General features: G+C 47.9%; 1 protein-coding gene across 1 annotated transcript in view; it reads right to left on the reverse strand.

Annotated features, from left to right (window-relative positions):
• Positions 1-9,403, reverse strand: part of SMARCAL1 (SWI/SNF related, matrix associated, actin dependent regulator of chromatin, subfamily a like 1) — a 28,154-nt gene extending 18,751 nt beyond the window's left edge. The window contains exons 1-5 of the mRNA XM_066575557.1: positions 9,333-9,403; positions 7,211-7,971; positions 5,388-5,438; positions 3,870-4,130; positions 386-436 (exon numbers count right to left, since the gene is read on the reverse strand). Of these exons, the coding sequence (XP_066431654.1) occupies positions 386-436; positions 3,870-4,130; positions 5,388-5,438; positions 7,211-7,943 (1,096 nt within the window). The 5' untranslated portion in view covers positions 7,944-7,971; positions 9,333-9,403. The remainder of the gene's footprint in view (positions 1-385; positions 437-3,869; positions 4,131-5,387; positions 5,439-7,210; positions 7,972-9,332) is intronic.
• Positions 9,404-17,592: the final 8,189 nt, after the last annotated feature.

Consider the following 17,592-nt stretch of genomic DNA (forward strand, 5'->3'; position numbering starts at 1 on the left):
GGCTCACTGACGTCTATTCCTATACTACTGGGAGGGAGATACTTCCTCCTCCACCTGTATGTGACCAGCGAACCCAGGAGCATCTGATCTGAGACAGTCGGCGATGGTCATCGGGCCCCTTTCATTCACTATCATTCCATGCACAAACTTACAAGACGATGAGATGAACTTGCAACTTGTCTCCTGAGCAAAAATTCTGCATTTTACTAAATAAACCCTTTTTTCCATTCTATCTGGATCACAGACACAAGACCTGCAAACAAGCTCTGTCAAGGCCTCCCTGAACGTATAAATCACCTCCTGGAAGAGCCGTCCAAGTTCTCAAGGAAAACAGATGGTTAATAAGCAGACTTGGGGGAGGACGGGCATTCAGGGAGAAACTTACTCAGCTTCTGGTAATCCTCCAGCAAGAAGCTCCATTTTCTGGTTTTCATGTCTGAAATGAGATCAGAATTTAGAGTTACACATAGAGGATTCATCAGCGTTATACAGGATTGTGCGCAATTTATTTACACGGCGCATCCAGTACAGGAAGCCGTAAGGCGGTGTACAGCTGTGCATTTATTGTTCATTTGCTTCCTAAATCCAAAATTAGAGGGTTAATCCTGCAAGCTATTTTCATGCCAAAAGTCTTGACACGCCGTTAAAGGGAACCTGTCACATTAAGAATGCAGTACTGCCTGCAGGCAGCAGGTGGAGCCGTGCAGATGGATATTAGAGACCTTGTCATTTATTCCTTGCTCCTTCGGGGCTGAGTAATCATGTGGTTGGCGGTACTTAAAGGGGTTGTCCACTTCTTAACTACTGATCGGGGGGGGGGGGGGGTCTGCTAATTAGGCCGCTGTCAATATGGACAGCATTGGAAGCAGATAGCAGGCGCATCTCAATGTAATACCAACTCAGGCCACTGCATTATGGACGGAGCCGTCAGCTTCCGACTCTGTACACACTGACAGCCGCCCTGCTAATAATCTGCAAGTTAGAGTTTTTTCCCCCTGTATGTGAATAGGATTTGCTTTAACCCCCATTCACTTTAATAGTAAACGTTTCTGATGTGGGAAAACCGCAGCGTTTCCGCAATGTGTGAACGCACCCTAAGGGTAAAGGTAATTGATAATCTTGCAAGAGCCTACACATGAACATTTTTTTGGCCCGACCAATGTAAGGCTTCTTTCAGATGAGCACATATCAGCTGGCCTTTTCAACGGCCGGCCAATATGCGCTGTGATCTGATGCATTGGATTCCAATGCATCAGACCATATGGACATATTACTGAGACGTAAAAGCCTGGCCGGCCAATATAGCGCCGGGCGTTTTTACATCGGGCCCAAAACATAGTCCTGGAACTATATTTTGCCGGAATACGTCTGCCGCTGCATAGGAGCCCATAGCAATGGCCATAGGTGGGAGGGAGTTTAGAAGCATTGCTGCTAAACTCCCTCCCTCTGCTCTCCTTTCCCCCCTCACTCCCTCTCCCCCCCTCCTTCCCGTGCAGGCTCACCTCTCGTCTCCTCTCTGCTCGTTCTGTACAATGGAAAAGGGCGGGGTGGGGCGGAGCTAAGCACTAGCCAATCCAGCCTCCTCCTATTGATGGCTATGGACAAAAGGTGGGCGGAGCCAATGTACTGCCCTCTCCCGCCCTTTGTCCATAGCCATCAATGAAAGGAGGCAGGGCAGGTCACTGCTTAGCTCTGCCCCACCTCCTCCCATTGCAAAGAACGAGATGGGAGAAGACTAGAGGTGAGCCTGCGATGGGAAGGGAGCGGAAATGGGCAACAGTATGGTGAGCTCGGCCCCAAGCCGTGTGAATGGGCGCACAAACAATAGATTTGCGCGCCCGTTCACAAGATTCTACGCCGCAGATGGAAGAGTAAAAAGATATTGGCTGGCCCTAAAAAAAACAGCCAATATGCGCTAGTGTAAAAGAAGCCTTAGGCTGAGAAAATCGTGCGAGATTTGAGGGTACAAATCTAGCACGAAAATTGAAAAATCGCAGGATGTCCGTCTTTGGGCACTCCCTCGGAACGCCTTGCCCATTGTTTTCAATGGGGCGGAAAAAACATTGCATGGCGTGCGAGGCACACGCAAGGCCGGGTTTCCCATTGAAAACAATGGGAAATAATCGCCAATCCTACAGATTCTTAAAAGTGGGGAAAAAAAATCTGGACCAAACCAACGGAAAGTGAAGCCGATTTTTGGGCTGAATTGTGGATCTGCTGCTCTTCGACTGAAGGGGCAAAATGTGGCAGATCAGCACTAAAAGCCACATGACTGCAGCAGCGGATTCGCCGCGTGTTTCTGCACCCGTCATTAGCATCCCGGGATATTAACGGAGTCTCTATAAATATCCGCTGCACCCCGCTTCCTTCCGTCTCCTTGGACGCCGCTGATCTCTTGACATTTACAAGCCTGTTTTTTTTTCCTTTCTATTTCTGAAGGATCTGAATTTCCCGCTGCCTGACAGCTCTGCGCTGACAGCGCTTCAGAGGCTCCAGACGTGGACGTGGCTGCCATGTAAAGTGCGGCGGCTTCACCTCTCGGCTCGGGTCATGTCAGGAGAGTCTCCTTCCTTTCTGCATACAACGCACTTCAGCGCCTCATACATTATTACTCAGACCTGACAAGGCTTTTAAACGGGCAAAACCAGAATTCCCGGAGCTGTTTAAGTCAGCGAGCCCCGATGGGGGGGGGGGTCAACCTCTGTGAATGAAAGGCGCTCTAAGGTTTCATCACTCCGTAGGTCTGCAGGGAGGAGGAGTCAGCAACCCTTTCACCACCGCTGGTTTTAGGGTTTCATCCCCAGACCAAAATTTCATTTTTCAGAATGCAAGAAAAATCTTTTGCGAATCTGCAATGAAAATGTGCAACTATAAGGGCTCCTTCGCACTGGTGATCGCCGCGAGGAAATTAGCGCGGAAAAAAAAAAACAAAAACAATTTTTCTTCATACGATTTTTGAGAGTCAGCGATGCTTTTTCCGGAGAATAATCTCGCATCGCTGCCGCCCGCGATTTTTTTCACGCGAAAGACAATGGGCTTTTCTAATGTTAAAAATGCATCGCACGAACATCGCAAGGTTGTGCGATGCGATAAATCGGAGGCTCCATAGGGATACATGGGTGAGAAAAAAAAACAAAAAAACAGAAAGATAGCGCTAGCAACGATTTTCGATTCGCACAACATTGCAGGACAGAAAACATCGCAAATGGGGATCAAACCATTGGTTTACTAATTCTGCGTTTTCACTCATTCTCGCGTCACTCAAAAAAAAATCACGTGATTGACATAATTGAATAGCTGTGATAGGTTAACGCAGCTTCGGCTTTCATTGGCTGACGCCGTGCTGAGTTAGCCAATCAGTGCATTAGCTTTCCGGAGGCGGGGCATTCAAGCCCCACGTCCAAAAGGAATGCTCTGTCGGCTTGGAGGAGGGAGCGAAAGCCTGCAGCAGCGCCACAAATCATCGCAGAATGCCGCGAGAGGCGAGTATTGATTTTTTTTTTCAACATCCGGCGTGTAAGACGACAGGTAGTTAGTTTCCCTATTGAAATGCATTGGAACGCATTAATGGCGTTTCAATGCATTTCAATGGGGAAAAGTGCTTTGACATACGAGTTTTTTCCCTTACGAGTTCCGTCTCCGAACGGATTAAACTGGGATGTCCAGGCAGCACTGTATATCGCAAACTCTATATTTTAACTGAAAAAGTTGAGGGTCGTCTTATTCGCCGGAAAATACGGTAGTATGGCTAGTGGGGGATGTGATTCAGCATTCGCAGTCCGCAAGAGGTGTTACGTATACCTCCTGTGGGAGTCTCTCTCTAAAACCTAACATAACAGAGCGGGAACCAGAGACAATGCGCTTCTTACCGTAATTCCGGGAGCTCATCTGCTTGAACAGACCGATGATCTCCACGTGATACCCGATGTCCACCTCAAAGCGAGAACGAGAGACCAACACGCATTTGCCCTTTAAGGTGGCATTCTTTCGCTGCCAATTGTTGAGCATAGTAAGAAGTGTATTAACATTGGCGCCCCCGCTGGCTGTGGATGGTAGTGTTGGGATATCAATGTCCTCCATTCCTTCCAGGGGTTTCAGGGTGACGTTCGGCAGCCTCTGGACCTCGCTCACTGCGAATAAACAGGACGACTGTGTTCACACCACATATACACATCAGGACGGACCGCCCCTCTCTGGGAACATTTCAACGTAATACGAGTAGTTTTTTTTTTACTTTACTGTTTAGTGAAGATCAATTAACCCCTTACCGCCACAGGGCGTAACTCTACATCCTGGCAGAGGGGTACTTACTCCACAGAAGAGCGGGAGCTGTCTGTCACTGAGAGCCGGCCTCACCCTGCAACAGCGAGGGTGCATCAGGACAGCGACCCCCACTGTTAACCCTTTCCCTGCCGCAATCTATGTAGATCGCGGCATTTAAAGGGTTAACAGAAAGAGGGATGTATTCGCAGAGAGCCCGACGATTCGCCATGACAACAGGACGCTAGCTACAGGCATCCTGCATTGCCTATGATTGCTAATACAAGAAATAAGGCATTGCAGGACAGACGTCCTGCAATGCTTTATCATAGTGATCACAGTTGTTTTTTTGTACAAGTCACTTACAGGGACATAAAAAGTGAAAACAAAACAAAACAAAACAAAAAAAACACTTTTTGTGCTTTTTCCCATATCAGCATTAATTTTTTTTTTTTTTAAATAAAAATCCCACATATTTGGTATCGTCGTATCCGTAACTACGCGTACAATAAATTGAGCACTCTACCGACTTGCAGAAAAACTGTATGGAGTCATTTATGCTGCATGATTAATGCTGTAAAAAAATTAAAAAATAAAAACAACCAAAAATCTATGGCAGAATTGATGCGTTTTCTCTCCCTGTTATCATGAAAAAAATTAATAAAAGTTTTACAACATAGTCTGTGTACGCAAAAATGGCACCAATAAAAACTACAGTTCGCCACGCAAAAAACAAGCCCTCATACGGCCGCGGAAAAATAAAAAAGTTATGGCTTTTGAAAAACGGAGATGAAAATCCGCCAAAAATTGTTGTGTCCTTATGCCCAAAATAGGCCGTGTCCTTAAGGGGTTAATGGACGGCCCCTGCTGCGCTGCATTGTGGCTTATGGACGGCCCCTGCTGCGCTGCATTGTGGCTTATGGACGGCCCCTGCTGCGCTGCATTGTGGCTTTAAGCTTTCTATTGTTTCTACATTACAGTGTGTGCTGAAAACACTACATCTCCCACAATGCACCTCAGCAGCACGTGGACCAGCCGGGCTAAAGGGAAGCAAGGAGACATTTCAATGCAGCTTTGGATGTGAGTAGAGCAGATGATAGGGGTTCTCTGCACACACCGGTACTTACTCAGGCTGGGGTAATCTTCTAGACCAAAGCTCCACATTCTAGTTGCAGGATCTGAAAGAAGATCAGAACATCATCAGCCGCGAGCGAGCGAAGACACGGATTCACCGCATGCTTACATCCCGCTGATTTCTAAGGAAACACATGCTGTAGTCCGCGCCGATTCTTCTGTGCATTTATACGAATTTCACATTACGGAAAAAACATAATTATGGAATAAACAACCACATTCTGGCTGCACGTATGAAAGTGATGATCAGTATCACTATTAACTAGAGATGAGCGAGTATACTGGCTAAGGCACATTGCTCGAGCGAGTAGTGCCTTAGCCGAGCATCACCCCGCTCGTCTCTAAAGATTCGGGGGCCGGCGCCGGTAACAGGTGAGTTGTGGCGGGGAGCGGGGGGAGGGAGAGAGAGAGATCTCCCCTCCGTTCCCCCCCCCCCCCGCCAGCCCCGAATCTTTAAAGACGAGCGGGGAGATACTCAGCTAAGGCACTACTCGCTCATCTCTATTATTAACCCTTCTACTTCTGAAAGCGGTCTTACTTTGCAGCATCGCCCCCACGCCGGCCTAAAACTTTTGCGCAGGAATATAAGTTTGGTAACGTCGTAATCGCACTGACCCGCAGAATAAAGATGCCATGCCGTAAATGAGAAAAAAAAAACTGTCCCAAGCCCTGAAAAACGGCAAAATTGTGTTTTTTTTTTCCCCATTTCACCCCACTAAGAAAGTTGTTAAAGTTTTTCAATACATTATATGGAACCATTGAAAAAAAACAAAAAACAATCTCTTATGTAGTTTCTGTCACTGAAAAAGTTAAGAAAATTCTGACTTTCTGAAAGAGGGGAGGAAAAAAAATTAAAACACAGAAATGACTGCAGCAGGAAGGGGTTAAAGGGCTTGTGCAGTCTGGAAAAGTCATTATCATACAAACTATTCTGGGATTCTAGAGTCCATCAGTGGGAGCGCGGGGCGGTATTAGGCTACATGCACACGAGCCTGAAACTCGCACGAGTTTTGTGCATTGGCAGCCGCGCGACTATGAACTCCATCCTTTTGAAGAGTCATAAACATGAGCGATGTTTTCCCTCGGTGTCGCTGCGAGGTTAAAAAAAAAAAAGTAAATAAATAAATCGCTGCATGTCCTGTTTTTTCGAGTCCCTCGGAACGCCTCGCCAATTGTTTTCAATGGAACCTTAAAGACACGGCGCGCCTGCGATGTGATGCTTCCCATTGAAATTAACGGGAAACACTTGCGACCCTCCGACGCGCGTAAAGATCCGAATTTCACACATGCAATGAAAACGTCTCGCATCCGTGGGTGAAACGCATTTGATAAGCGCCATATCGAGCGGAGTTTCCCGGCCAGATGCCGCACTCACCGGTGTGAATGTAGCCTTAGGCCGTTCTCACACGACTGGATTTCTATTGCGGATTGGCGCCCGCGCGGACTTTCCATGGTAAAACGTGGGCATTGAAAGACATGTATTCTCGATTTTTGCTTCACACTCACGGATATAAATTGCGTATGCCGTGAGTGGAAGAAAAGTCGCAGCGTGGTCTATTTAGTCACGGAGTCTGCGCTGGTGGACACAACTGAAATCAATGGAGGTGTCCGACCCGCAGCCCATTAACATTGCATATGGGCTGCAGGGACCCGCGTCATCGCTTAGCGACGTTACGGGAAATACAAACAGACGAGAAAAAAAAACTGTACTGAGCATTGTGTAATACATCACTTACCCTGTGGGGGTGCTGCAGAGAAACTGAACACTTCCCATAAATGTCAACATCCATAAAAGACGACCATGTGCCGCACTCACCATAAGTCTTGCTGGGAATCCCTTTGAAGATGGCGATGAGTTCCGCTTTATATCCAACCTCTACGCAGAACCTCTTCTCGCTGTGTCGGACGCACCGCCCTTTTATGCCGGCCGCAGCTTTTTTGGCAGGTATGGCCTCCGACCCCATCGTCTCCCTACCGTCTGTCCGTGGCGTCGGCGCCGTGGCCTTCATGCCACTGGTTGTCCCCAAACCATAAAACCTGGAGGCGTTGCTTGCGCTATTTCCCAGCTCTGCCCCAGCTTTCTCAGATCGGGAACAGACGCCGCGAGTCGCGTGGAAGTTACTGGAAGACGTGGAGGAGTCTTGAGGAAGGTTTCTGGTAAGATCTGCTCGGCCAGCAGTTACATTCGTGTCAATCGCGGTATAACCCCCCTCAACTGGAGTCCGCGGATTATTACTTGCTGTATACTCCCGGTTGGCAGCAGTGAAGCCGGTTTTCGCAGTTGTAAGATTTGCGCCTGCGGCTTCAGTATTTGGAGGAATGTATGTAGTAGCAGTGACTTCTTTACTGGCCGCTGGGGCACAGGAGGGCAGCTGCGCATTTTGCAGGTACTCATCTCCCGTCGGTCGAGGTTTGGTATGAGAAACAGCGGCCGTATTCGGATTAATTCCGTTTTTCTGCTCGGCGAGTCTCTCGGCTCTCCTGGCCAGCGCCTTCTGCCGATTCTCCTCGATCCTCCTCTTCTGCTCCTCAGTCAGACAGACCGACATCCTCTTTACCGAAATTACCTGTCGCAGACTGAGAACACACAGACGGTCAGACGCCGTACGCGGAGGGGTCAGTATTAGTCACGGGGTCTATGGTGATCACATCAGAGCGCCGTATTGTCAGTAATCTTACAGGGGCCGCCTCAACAGAAAGTGGCCCACCAGAGCGATAAGCTAAGGGCCCCAGCTCAGGAGCTGCATAGTAGTTTTGATTGAAATATCTTGTATACACAGCTCCTATGCGTCTCCATGGTAACAGACTACACACTGGCACCATGTAGTCTGATGCTGCAGTCATGTGGGTACGTTCAGCTGTTACTGCAGGGTATATAGTATGTGGACAGTACAGTATAGAGGAGCTGCCAGCAGCTGTGGGCGGAGCTATACATCTCCATGGTAACAGACTACACACTGGCACCACGTAGTCTGATGCTGCAGTCACGTGCGTACGTTCAGCTGTTACTGCAGGGTATATAGTATGTGAACAGTACGGTATACAGCATCCGTGGTAAGAAGAGCTACCAGCAGCTGTGGGCGGAGCTATGCATCTCCATGGTAACAGACTACACACTGGCACCATGTAGTCTGATGCTGCAGTCATGTGGGTACGTTCAGCTGTTACTGCAGGGTATATAGTATGTGGACAGTACGGTATACAGCATCAGGGGTAAGAGGAGCTGCCTGCAGCTGTGGGCGGAGCTATGCATCTCCATGGTAACAGACTACACACTGGCACCATGTAGTCTGATGCTGCAGTCATGTGGGTACGTTCAGCTGTTACTGCAGGGTATATAGTATGTGGACAGTACGGTATACAGCATCAGGGGTAAGAGGAGCTGCCAGCAGCTGTGCGCTGTGGGCGGAGCTATTTGCCTCTTCCTAACAGCCAAACTACGGCAAGATAAGAATATTTATCAATATTGTCAAGATGGCGGTGACTTTTCCTGTAGCGTACGCCATTATGCGCAGCAATCGCAATATGGAATCTATAAGAACAAGAATAGTTTGAAGCAATTCGCGGTGGCGATTTTTCCCATATGATACGTGATTGCGTGCAGCGACCACAACATGGAATCCGTAAGAAGCGGGAAAAGCACTAAAAATCCTCACTAATCCCATTGTTACATTAATGCTCATCTACGGTCACAGCCGTCTATTAAATTGGCGTAAGAGTGAAAACATGATGTCATCACCCCATCCGACCAATCAGGAAGCAGAAACACCATTCTGTTACTACAGAGGAGGAGGTCATGTTGTTGTCAGCCATTGCTGTATGTTCCCCACCACACAGTCCTGTCTGCAGCTTATACATAACAGCTCCCGATATATAGTGCAGGAGGACTACTGCTCCCAGCAGACTGCGGACGAACAGCTGCCCGCGCTAACACTTACCCGCCTCATTCTCCATCACAGACCAGCGGCAGTTACCATACGGCGTCATCAGCCTGCGACCGAAAAGCACCAGAGGCGCTTGTGTGACGTCACCGAGCCCCGGCCGCCATGATGACTACTGGCAACTGCTCTAACGTTATCAGAGGTATTATACGTGATGTACCACACGTGCCAGGCTTAGATACATCTCCTTAGCAGTACGGTAATTACACATCATCACATACTGCGGCTCAGCAGACTGTATCGCAACGTAGGTTTAGATACATGGTGGAGCAAACAGTATTTAAGGTTATAGGATTAGAAACAGCTCAGCAGGCAGTATCACACATGATAGGATTAGATACCGGAGCTCAGCAGGCAGTATCACACATGATAGGATTAGATACAGGAGCTCAGCAGGCAGTATCACACATGATAGGATTAGATACAGGAGCTCAGCAGGCAGTATCACACATGATAAGATTAGATACCGGAGCTCAGCAGGCAGTATTACACATGATAGGATTAGATACAGGAGCTCAGCAGACAGTATCACACGTGATATGATTAGATACAGGAGCTCAGCAGGCGGTATCACACATGATAGGATTAGATACCGGAGCTCAGCAGGCAGTATCACACATGATAGGATTAGATACAGGAGCTCAGCAGGCAGTATCACACATGATAGGATTAGATACAGGAGCTCAGCAGACAGTATCACACATGATAGGATTAGATACCGGAGCTCAGCAGGCAGTATCACACATGATAGGATTAGATACAGCGGCTCAGGGACAGTATCACACGTGATAGGATTAGATACCGGAGCTCAGCAGGCAGTATCACACAAGATAGAATTAGATACCGGAGCTCAGCAGGCAGTATCACACATGATAGGATTAGATACAGGAGCTCAGCAGGCAGTATCACACATGATAGGATTAGATACAGGAGCTCAGCAGGCAGTATCACACATGATAGGATTAGATACAGGAGCTCAGCAGGCAGTATCACACATGATAAGATTAGATACCGGAGCTCAGCAGGCAGTATTACACATGATAGGATTAGATACAGGAGCTCAGCAGACAGTATCACACGTGATATGATTAGATACAGGAGCTCAGCAGGCGGTATCACACATGATAGGATTAGATACCGGAGCTCAGCAGGCAGTATCACACATGATAGGATTAGATACAGGAGCTCAGCAGGCAGTATCACACATGATAGGATTAGATACAGGAGCTCAGCAGACAGTATCACACATGATAGGATTAGATACCGGAGCTCAGCAGGCAGTATCACACATGATAGGATTAGATACAGCGGCTCAGGGACAGTATCACACGTGATAGGATTAGATACCGGAGCTCAGCAGGCAGTATCACACAAGATAGAATTAGATACCGGAGCTCAGCAGGCAGTATCACACATGATAGGATTAGATACAGGAGCTCAGCAGGCAGTATCACACATGATAGGATTAGATACAGGAGCTCAGCAGGCAGTATCACACATGATAGGATTAGATTCCGCAGTTCAGCAGACAGTATCAAACATGATAGGATTAAATACCAGAGCTCAGCAGGCAGTATCACACATGATAGGATTAGATACCGCAGTTCAGCAGGCAGTATTACACATGATAGGATTAGATATAGGAGCTCAGCAGACAGTATCACACATGATAGGATTAGATACAGGAGCTCAGCAGACATTTCACACATGATAGGATTAGATACCGGAGCTCAGCAGACATTTCACACATGATAGGATTAGATACAGGAGCTCAGCAGGCAGTATCACACATCATAGGATTACATACAGGAGCTCAGCAGACATTTCACACATGATAGGATTAGATACAGGAGCTCAGCAGGCAGTATCACACATGATAGGATTAGATACCGGAGCTCAGCAGTCAGTATCACACATGATAGGATTAGATATAGGAGCTCAGCAGGCAGTATCACACATGATAGGATTAGATACCGGAGCTCAGCAGGCAGTATCACACATGATAGGATTAGATAGCGCAGTTCAGCAGACAGTATCACACATGATAGGATTAGATACCGGAGCTCAGCAGGCAGTATCACACATGATAGGATTAGATACCGGAGCTCAGCAGGCAGTATCACACATGATAGGATTAGATACCGGAGCTCAGCAGGCAGTATCACACATGATAGGATTAGATACCGGAGCTCAGCAGACATATCACACATGATAGGATTAGATACCGGAGCTCAGCAGGCAGTATCACACGTGATAGGATTAGATACCGGAGCTCAGCAGGCAGTATCACACATGATAGGATTAGATACCGGAGCTCAGCAGGCAGTATTACACATGATAGGATTAGATACAGGAGCTCAGCAGACAGTATTACACATGATAGGATTAGATACAGGAGCTCAGCAGGCAGTATCACACATCATAGGATTACATACAGGAGCTCAGCAGACATTTCACACATGATAGGATTAGATACAGGAGCTCAGCAGGCAGTATCACACATGATAGGATTAGATACCGGAGCTCAGCAGGCAGTATCACACATGATAGGATTAGATATAGGAGCTCAGCAGGCAGTATCACACATGATAGGATTAGATACCGGAGCTCAGCAGGCAGTATCACACATGATAGGATTAGATAGCGCAGTTCAGCAGGCAGTATCACACATGATAGGATTAGATACCGGAGCTCAGCAGGCAGTATCACACGTGATAGGATTAGATACCGGAGCTCAGCAGGCAGTATCACACGTGATAGGATTAGATACCGGAGCTCAGCAGGCAGTATCACACATGATAGGATTAGATACCGGAGCTCAGCAGGCAGTATTACACATGATAGGATTAGATACAGGAGCTCAGCAGACAGTATTACACATGATAGGATTAGATACAGGAGCTCAGCAGGCAGTATCACACATGATAGGATTACATACAGGAGCTCAGCAGACATTTCACACATGATAGGATTACATACAGGAGCTCAGCAGACATTTCACACATGATAGGATTAGATACAGGAGCTCAGCAGGCAGTATCACACATGATAGGATTAGATACCGGAGCTCAGCAGGCAGTATCACACATGATAGGATTAGATATAGGAGCTCAGCAGGCAGTATCACACATGATAGGATTAGATACCGGAGCTCAGCAGGCAGTATCACACATGATAGGATTAGATAGCGCAGTTCAGCAGACAGTATCACACATGATAGGATTAGATACCGGAGCTCAGCAGGCAGTATCACACATGATAGGATTAGATACCGGAGCTCAGCAGGCAGTATCACACATGATAGGATTAGATACCGGAGCTCAGCAGGCAGTATCACACATGATAGGATTAGATACCGGAGCTCAGCAGGCAGTATCACACGTGATAGGATTAGATACCGGAGCTCAGCAGGCAGTATCACACATGATAGGATTAGATACCGGAGCTCAGCAGGCAGTATTACACATGATAGGATTAGATACAGGAGCTCAGCAGACAGTATTACACATGATAGGATTAGATACCGGAGCTCAGCAGGCAGTATCACACAAGATAGAATTAGATACCGGAGCTCAGCAGGCAGTATCACACATGATAGGATTAGATACAGGAGCTCAGCAGGCAGTATCACACATGATAGGATTGGATACCGCAGTTCAGCAGACAGTATCAAACATGATAGGATTAGATACCAGAGCTCAGCAGGCAGTATCACACATGATAGGATTAGATAGCGCAGTTCAGCAGACAGTATCACACATGATAGGATTAGATACCGGAGCTCAGCAGGCAGTATCACACATGATAGGATTAGATACCGGAGCTCAGCAGGCAGTATCACACATGATAGGATTAGATACCGGAGCTCAGCAGGCAGTATCACACATGATAGGATTAGATACCGGAGCTCAGCAGACATATCACACATGATAGGATTAGATACCGGAGCTCAGCAGGCAGTATCACACGTGATAGGATTAGATACCGGAGCTCAGCAGGCAGTATCACACATGATAGGATTAGATACCGGAGCTCAGCAGGCAGTATTACACATGATAGGATTAGATACAGGAGCTCAGCAGACAGTATTACACATGATAGGATTAGATACAGGAGCTCAGCAGGCAGTATCACACATCATAGGATTACATACAGGAGCTCAGCAGACATTTCACACATGATAGGATTAGATACAGGAGCTCAGCAGGCAGTATCACACATGATAGGATTAGATACCGGAGCTCAGCAGGCAGTATCACACATGATAGGATTAGATATAGGAGCTCAGCAGGCAGTATCACACATGATAGGATTAGATACCGGAGCTCAGCAGGCAGTATCACACATGATAGGATTAGATAGCGCAGTTCAGCAGGCAGTATCACACATGATAGGATTAGATACCGGAGCTCAGCAGGCAGTATCACACGTGATAGGATTAGATACCGGAGCTCAGCAGGCAGTATCACACGTGATAGGATTAGATACCGGAGCTCAGCAGGCAGTATCACACATGATAGGATTAGATACCGGAGCTCAGCAGGCAGTATTACACATGATAGGATTAGATACAGGAGCTCAGCAGACAGTATTACACATGATAGGATTAGATACAGGAGCTCAGCAGGCAGTATCACACATGATAGGATTACATACAGGAGCTCAGCAGACATTTCACACATGATAGGATTACATACAGGAGCTCAGCAGACATTTCACACATGATAGGATTAGATACAGGAGCTCAGCAGGCAGTATCACACATGATAGGATTAGATACCGGAGCTCAGCAGGCAGTATCACACATGATAGGATTAGATATAGGAGCTCAGCAGGCAGTATCACACATGATAGGATTAGATACCGGAGCTCAGCAGGCAGTATCACACATGATAGGATTAGATAGCGCAGTTCAGCAGACAGTATCACACATGATAGGATTAGATACCGGAGCTCAGCAGGCAGTATCACACATGATAGGATTAGATACCGGAGCTCAGCAGGCAGTATCACACATGATAGGATTAGATACCGGAGCTCAGCAGGCAGTATCACACATGATAGGATTAGATACCGGAGCTCAGCAGGCAGTATCACACGTGATAGGATTAGATACCGGAGCTCAGCAGGCAGTATCACACATGATAGGATTAGATACCGGAGCTCAGCAGGCAGTATTACACATGATAGGATTAGATACAGGAGCTCAGCAGACAGTATTACACATGATAGGATTAGATACCGGAGCTCAGCAGGCAGTATCACACAAGATAGAATTAGATACCGGAGCTCAGCAGGCAGTATCACACATGATAAGATTAGATACAGGAGCTCAGCAGGCAGTATCACACATGATAGGATTGGATACCGCAGTTCAGCAGACAGTATCAAACATGATAGGATTAGATACCAGAGCTCAGCAGACAGTATCACACATGATAGGATTAGATAGCGCAGTTCAGCAGACAGTATCACACATGATAGGATTAGATATAGGAGCTCAGCAGGCAGTATCACACATGATAGGATTAGATACCGGAGCTCAGCAGGCAGTATCACGCATGATAGGATTAGATAGCGCAGTTCAGCAGACAGTATCACACATGATAGGATTAGATACCAGAGTTCAGCAGACATTTCACACATGATAGGATTAGATACCGGAGCTCAGCCGGCAGTATCACACATGATAGGATTAGATACCGGAGCTCAGCAGGCAGTATCACACGTGATAGGATTAGATACCGGAGCTCAGCAGGCAGTATCACACATGATAGGATTAGATACAGGAGCTCAGCGGGCAGTATCACACATGATAGGATTAGATACAGGAGCTCAGCAGGCAGCATCACACATGATAGGATTAGATACGGTGTAGATCTTGGTTGACCTTGGTCGGTCTGCGCTGCACGATCCTGCTGTTGGTTTTAGCCTACAGGTGAAGCCTGACACGTGTACATGTGACCTACATGGAGTCTACTCTTCTCTCCTATGAGTTCTGTCCTCACCGGTCAGCTTTGTGTTTTTTTGGCCGCAGACAATATTTAGTCACCTGAGAATATCGGTAAAACCGCAGCTTGTAAACGTCTTCACCGCAGCGTGACGTGAGTGAGCGCTCGCTGCCGGCCTGTCTTCACCGCAGCGTGACGTGAGTGAGCGCTCGCTGCCGGCCTGTCTTCATCGCAGCGTGACGTGAGTGAGCGCTCGCTGCCGGCCTGTCTTCATCGCAGCGTGGCGTGAGTGAGCGCTCGCTGCCGTCCTGTCTTCACCGCAGCGTGACGTGAGTGAGCGCTCGCTGCTGGCCTGTCTTCATCGCAGTGTGGTGTGAGTGAGCGCTCGCTGCCGGCCTGTCTTCATCGCAGCGTGGCGTGAGTGAGCGCTCGCTGCCGTCCTGTCTTCACCGCAGCGTGACGTGAGTGAGCGCTCGCTGCTGGCCTGTCTTCATCGCAGAGTGGTGTGAGTGAGCGCTCGCTGCCGGCCTGTCTTCATCGCAGCGTGACGTGAGTGAGCGCTCGCTGCCGGCCTGTCTTCATCGCAGAGTGACGTGAGTGAGCGCTCGCTGCCGGCCTGTCTTCACCGCAGCGTGACGTGAGTGAGCGCTCGCTGCCGGCCTGTCCTCATCGCAGCGTGACGTGAGTGAGCGCTCGCTGCCGGCCTGTCCTCATCGCAGTGTGACGTGAGTGAGCGCTCGCTGTCGGCCTGTCTTCATCGCAGCGTGACGTGAGCGCTCGCTGCCGGCCTGTCTTCACCGCAGCGTGACGTGAGTGAGCGCTCGCTGCCGGCCTGCCGCGTCTCTTAGGCTGAATTTACACAAGCGTTTTATCACGGCTATTTTGCCGCGATAAAATGTCAGCTTAGAATCGCGACCATCTGAAGCAACGGATCCCAACGCATTCATTCAGATGGCCGCTTCATAGCTGCGGCAAAACATCGCGGCCGCAATAATAGGACACCGAGGCCGAATACGCCGGACTACGGTTTAATGTGGCTGGAAAAGAAACGTCTTGCCCTATTTTTCTACCGCGATCAGCTAGCGGCTCCCATAGGCTTCTGGATGTGACATCTATACATGCAGCCGTGTGAATGGGCGAGAACATGCAAGATTTAGCCGTGACTTGGTCGCGGCTTTATCTCGTTCGTGCATTTTTCGGCCAAAAGCGCATCACCCATGTGAAAGAGGCCTTATGGTTTGATCTCTTTTTACTGAAAGGGTCCCTGACAATAGGCTGATCACAAGGATCTTGGTTCTGGGACCCCTGCAATCCACCGCAACCCAAGAAGGAACCTTGTTGCAACAGTTCAATTCTTCTGCAGCACCCCCGGTGGGGAAATGAAGCATTACACAGTTCCTATTGAACTCAATAGAGATGCCCATGTACCTATTGTATGGACAGGGAGCGATCGCTGGGGTGGCAGCAGTCTGACCCACATCAGTTAGGCTGACTTCACACAGGGGTATTTGCGCACGCAAAATTTGTACATGCAATACGCAGAAAATAGAAGCCATTGACTTCAATTGGTTCGTACACATGCTCTATTTTCCTGTGCATTTGTGCACCAAAAGTCGCCATAGAAGTCAATGGGGATGAGCAAATGCGCACAAATTACGCTAGGAGATGCACAAAACAGCGTAATTGCGCAGGAAAAATAACACATTTTGAACTCATTGGACTAATTAGCCAATTTAATCGGTGCCTATTTTTTTTTGTATCAAGCAGATAAATCTTGTTGTTATCTATATAGTGCCAACTTATTCCGCAGCGCTTACAAGTAATTTATTTATTACTCCCCAGCAAGCTGGGTGCTCATTTTGAAACAGCAAACTTTAGGTTGTGAGCGAGAGCCGCATGTCCTGCCTACTGAAAAAGTACACCAAAATACGCCAATGTGTGGGCAAAAAAAGCTCATGTCCGCGCCACATACGCTCGTGTGAAGGGCGCCTTAGCGATCATATACCGAGTGAATGATGATTGTTGGAATACCCCCGTAATAACCGTTCACTACAATCTAACATCTGCTTAAGCGATAAGTCATCACAGCGGCCGGACGGTAAACAAGCGGCAAATACGGTAAATGTGCCCTACTAACGGTACACAAGATGCAGGAAGTCAGCGGTATACATGTATACGGGCCTCGCTGGATGGCTCGTTCCGTCATCATCACTTGAATGTAATGGCGCCGCAATATGAATAGCCGCCATAGGAGAAGATTACTGAACCTAATGCTGCAGTGTTGACGTCGCCCATCGCCGGCCCTT

Source organism: Eleutherodactylus coqui, chromosome 8, assembly GCF_035609145.1.
Source record: "Eleutherodactylus coqui strain aEleCoq1 chromosome 8, aEleCoq1.hap1, whole genome shotgun sequence".
NCBI lineage: Eukaryota > Metazoa > Chordata > Amphibia > Anura > Eleutherodactylidae > Eleutherodactylus > Eleutherodactylus coqui.